At 44.8% G+C, this 4,087-nt stretch overlaps 2 protein-coding genes across 7 annotated transcripts in view; one reads left to right on the forward strand and one right to left on the reverse strand.

The window, feature by feature from the left end:
- Window positions 1-4,087, forward strand: part of LOC116686444 (oocyte zinc finger protein XlCOF7.1-like) — a 588,898-nt gene that overhangs the window by 391,308 nt on the left and 193,503 nt on the right. The window lies entirely within an intron of this gene.
- Window positions 543-4,087, reverse strand: part of LOC116686450 (gastrula zinc finger protein XlCGF57.1-like) — a 13,272-nt gene continuing 9,727 nt past the window's right edge. For 3 of the 6 annotated variants that reach the window (XM_032511470.1, XM_032511469.1, XM_032511464.1), the window contains one exon: window positions 552-3,028. In XM_032511470.1, the coding sequence (XP_032367361.1) occupies window positions 2,230-3,028 (799 nt within the window). In that variant the 3' untranslated portion in view covers window positions 552-2,229. Of the gene's footprint in view, window positions 3,029-4,087 lie in introns of all 6 variants that reach the window. The other 3 variants (XM_032511467.1, XM_032511465.1, XM_032511468.1) reach the window with 2 other exon arrangements.

The following is a 4,087-nucleotide window of genomic DNA, read 5'->3' on the forward strand; positions in this document are numbered from 1 at the left end:
CATGGCGTCTTTAACTGGTTCAACTTCTTCGTATTGGGGACTTTTTATGCACTAAAAACGCACGCACAAACGCGCGCAGACACACACAGAAAGAGGAACACACATCACAAACACATACACACAGAAGAACACACGTCGCAAGCAAGCAAGCAAGCACGCGCACACACACGCGAGCGCGCACACACAGGAACACACATCACACACTATTTGCTAATTGAAACATTTTCTACCCATGTGTAATAATGCTTCTTATTCATTTACACTGCCCCCCCCTTTCTTATCCCTCATGTTGTCTTCATGTTGTCCTCATGAATTAATATGAATCCAACACAATATTAACAAACATAAATCCTGGGTAGCCTTTCACAGATCCAGTTCATCCTGAGGATTCACTGCTCCACATGTATGTGTACCAATGAACCACAATTTATAAAAAAAAATGCCAACAATTATTCAGGTATTTTAATAGTAATACTATGCAAAACAGGTATGTATACAGGCTTTAGTCCACCTTAGGCCCAGTTTATTATGCACCTTAATCTTTTACAACCGATGAGATAGGGGGGTCCTGATGCAGCTCTCTTTCAGTTAAGGGTTCCTTGGCTTTAAAAACATTGAAGATCCCCGATTTACAAAGATTCAATGCAAAAAAAGAAATGTTAAGCGACTTCCACAGTGGAGGTCTGCAGCCAGACCAGTCTGGAACCTTTGTGTACGGGCGGCTTTGGCTCAGTGGTAGAGCGGTTGCCTGCCAATCGGAAGGTTGGTGGTTCGATCCCCGCCCCTGCAGTCATTGTCGAAGTGTCCTTGGGCAAGACACTGAACCCCGAGTTGCCCCCGGTGCTGCGCATCGGAGTGTGAATGTGTGTGAATGTTTATCTGATGAGCAGGTGGTACCTTGTACGGCAGCCCCGGCCACAGTGTATGAATGTGTGTGAATGGTGAATGTTTCCTGTAGATGTAAAAGCGCTTTGAGCAGTTGTTAAGACTGGAAAAGATATATGAAATACACACATTTACATTTACCCCAAATAATTGTCCTGTAGTGTCATTAGGGGGTAGTGCAGCAGGGTTCACAGCTGAGCCAGTCTCTTAAAAGGTGCCCCGCCACACAAAACCGTTTTTACTTGCACTTTTAAACCTGTGAGTGTGTGTGTGTGTGTGTGTGTGTGTGTCAGCTCTAGCCACTGAAAAGAAATGAGGAGAAATCAGACCAATCACAACAGCTGGTCAGTCTGACGTCATGCTGCCTGAGCTCATTAATATTCATTAGCAGGGTAAAGGATGCTGATAGCAAGAATCTCATTAGCTAGCTGTTAGCCAATCAGAGTTCAGCAGCTTAGCTGGTTAAATATTAATGAGAACTGGCCCAAATGGAGCTGAGTCTTCCTGCAGGCTTTCTATACCACGCTAGAATGGCTTGAAACAAGGTAACCATGGTAACCAAGTTAGAGAGTCCATGGCAGGACTTCAGACATCACCACAGAGTCATGAGATACGTGTGGAACCTTTAAGCCCTATTTGCATGGGATTAGTATTATATAGGTACCTCGTGTAATTTAGAAATTACCCCCCCACATCTGAGTTTCTTGTGGCGCATTCACACAAGTTAACCGATGCCTGCTTTTACTTGAACTTACTGACACATCTCTACTCGAGAGTTGGGTGGAGGCGCCCGGAGGACGGCTAGGGCCAGGGGAGCGCACCCGGGTTGGGGTTCGTATCTTTTTGGCCAGGCCCGGTAGACGTTACCGGAGGCTCATACCCTATCCTCAGTCAGCCCTCAGAGGAACCTACGGGGAGCACGTTGATTCGGGGACGAAGGTCTCCGGTTGACAGAGGTCCAGACTAGGTTGGTCTTGAAAGGCGGCATCCACAGCCACTGTGATCCCATAGCCGCCTTCGCCAGAGAGATCTTAAGGCACATAGGAATTATAAACATTGAAAAATTATATACACGTCGATTCACACGGGAGTAACGTTATCCCAGGACGTGTTCGGGGGAATATTTAACTTCACAAACTTTAGACACAGGATTAAGATCAAACGTCTGTAATTATTACAAATGACTAGAGGTCCCTAGCTAATACTAATCCCGTGCTTTAGCCACATGTGCATAGAAAACACAGGGTTCAGGTAAAAAAACAACAAAGTTACCCTCTAATAAACAATGACAATAATTGTTAGTTGCAGCCAGACAGAAGACCTGCCGGTCAAGTTGTGTGTCGTTCATCTTCCTCCTTCTTCTTTCCTGTGGATGCTCATGTGTCTCTGCACATCTCCACTCTGTGTGAAAGACTTCTTGCAGACTGTGCAGCAGAACGGCCTCTCGCCGGTGTGAGTCCTCCTGTGTCTCTGTAAGTCTCCGATCCGTGCAAAAGATTTTGAACAGACTGAGCAGCTGAAGGGCTTCTCTCCGGTGTGGATGATTATGTGTGTCTGTAAATTCCCTCTCTGTGTGAAAGACTTCTTACAAAACATGCAGCTGAAAGGTTTTTCGCCAGTGTGAGTTCTTGTGTGCCTCATCAGATTTCTCCTGTCCTTAAATCTTCTCCCACACTCAGAGCAGCTGAGAGGCTTCTCTCCTGCATGAGTTCTCATGTGTCTCTGTAGATCTCCTCTCTGTGAAAAACATTCCTGACAGACTGAGCAGCTAAAAGGTTTTTCACCTGTGTGAGTCATTATGTGTCTGTTCAGATTTCCTTTTTGACCGAATCTTCTCCCACACTCGGAGCAGCTAAATGATTCCTCACATCTTAAATCATGTTTCTGAGAGTTTAAAGATGACTGAGGTTCAGGCTCTGCCCCTCTGTTCTCCTCAGTTTGACTCTGATGAAGTTGCGATGACTGACGACCAAGACATTTATGTCTTTTGATCTGTAGACGCCAGGCAAATGTTTTGTTACAAACACTGCAGCTAAATGTTTTCTCTCCTTTGTGGACTGTCATGTGTCTTCGAAAACCTCCACTCTGTGAAAAAGATTTCTTACAAACTGAGCAGCTGAAAGGTTTTTCTCCAGTGTGGATTCTTATATGTGGCTTCAGATGTGACTTGCGGCCAAATCTTTTACCACACTCAGAGCAGCTGAATGTTTTCTTAAATGTTGAATTATGTTTCAGAGATGTTAAACCTGACTGAGTGCTCTCCTCCCAATCACCATCACTGACTTCAGTCTCTGAAGAGGCTCCTGTCTGATCTTCAGTCTCTGGTTGTAAGTTCCTGGCTGGTTCTGGTCCTGCAAAGTCCTCTCCATCAGCTTCTGTTTTCATGTGTTGAGTTTGTCTCTGATGAAGCTGTGAGGACTGAGCTTCCTCTTCATCATCTTCACTCTTCACAGGGACAGGAGTGAAGGGAAACTTGGTGATATCAGCCTCCTCCAGCCCTTGAAGCTGCTCTCCCTCCTGACTGATACACAGTTCCTCTTGTTCCTCTTTAATGTGTGGGGGGGCCTCTGGCTCCTTATAGTCAACACTGGAGCTACACTCCTGCTGCTCAGGGGGACCCTCTTCTTTAAACACCAACGGCTGCTGAACATCTGCAGGAAAACACAGAGAGACGTTAACCCAGACACAGAGAGAAAGCATCAACAGTACAGAGTCTCTTTTCAAATCTCTTTACGTTTAAAAAAAACTGGTATTTCATGTTTCTGCATTCAAACTGTCAGCCTGAGTGCTGTAACGACTGGCAATTATACCTAAGGCTTATCTTATTCTTATTTAATTTTCTGATCTGATTTGAATCCTACTTAAAGAACAAGGACTACTTTGTGTCTATAGATAGACAATATTTAGACAAATATGAAATGCAGAATTCCCCAAGGCTCCGTTGTGGGGCCTCTTCGGTTAACATCTACTCGATCAGATAAAAGAAGACAGTTGCACTGATTATTTGTCTATAAAAGTTAACGTTTGCTGTGTGATCACATGAAGACACAGTCACATGACTTCTCAAACCTGATGGAGGATCACCCCTCTCCTTCAACACGAAAAAATTACCTTCTGTTTCCATGTGTTTAGTTGGTCTCTGATGAAGCTGTGAGGACTGAGCTTTCTCTTCATCATCTTCACTCTTCACAGGGACAGGAGT

The sequence above is a fragment of the Etheostoma spectabile genome, unplaced genomic scaffold (assembly GCF_008692095.1).
Source record: "Etheostoma spectabile isolate EspeVRDwgs_2016 unplaced genomic scaffold, UIUC_Espe_1.0 scaffold378, whole genome shotgun sequence".
In the NCBI taxonomy this organism is placed as follows: Eukaryota; Metazoa; Chordata; class Actinopteri; order Perciformes; family Percidae; genus Etheostoma; species Etheostoma spectabile.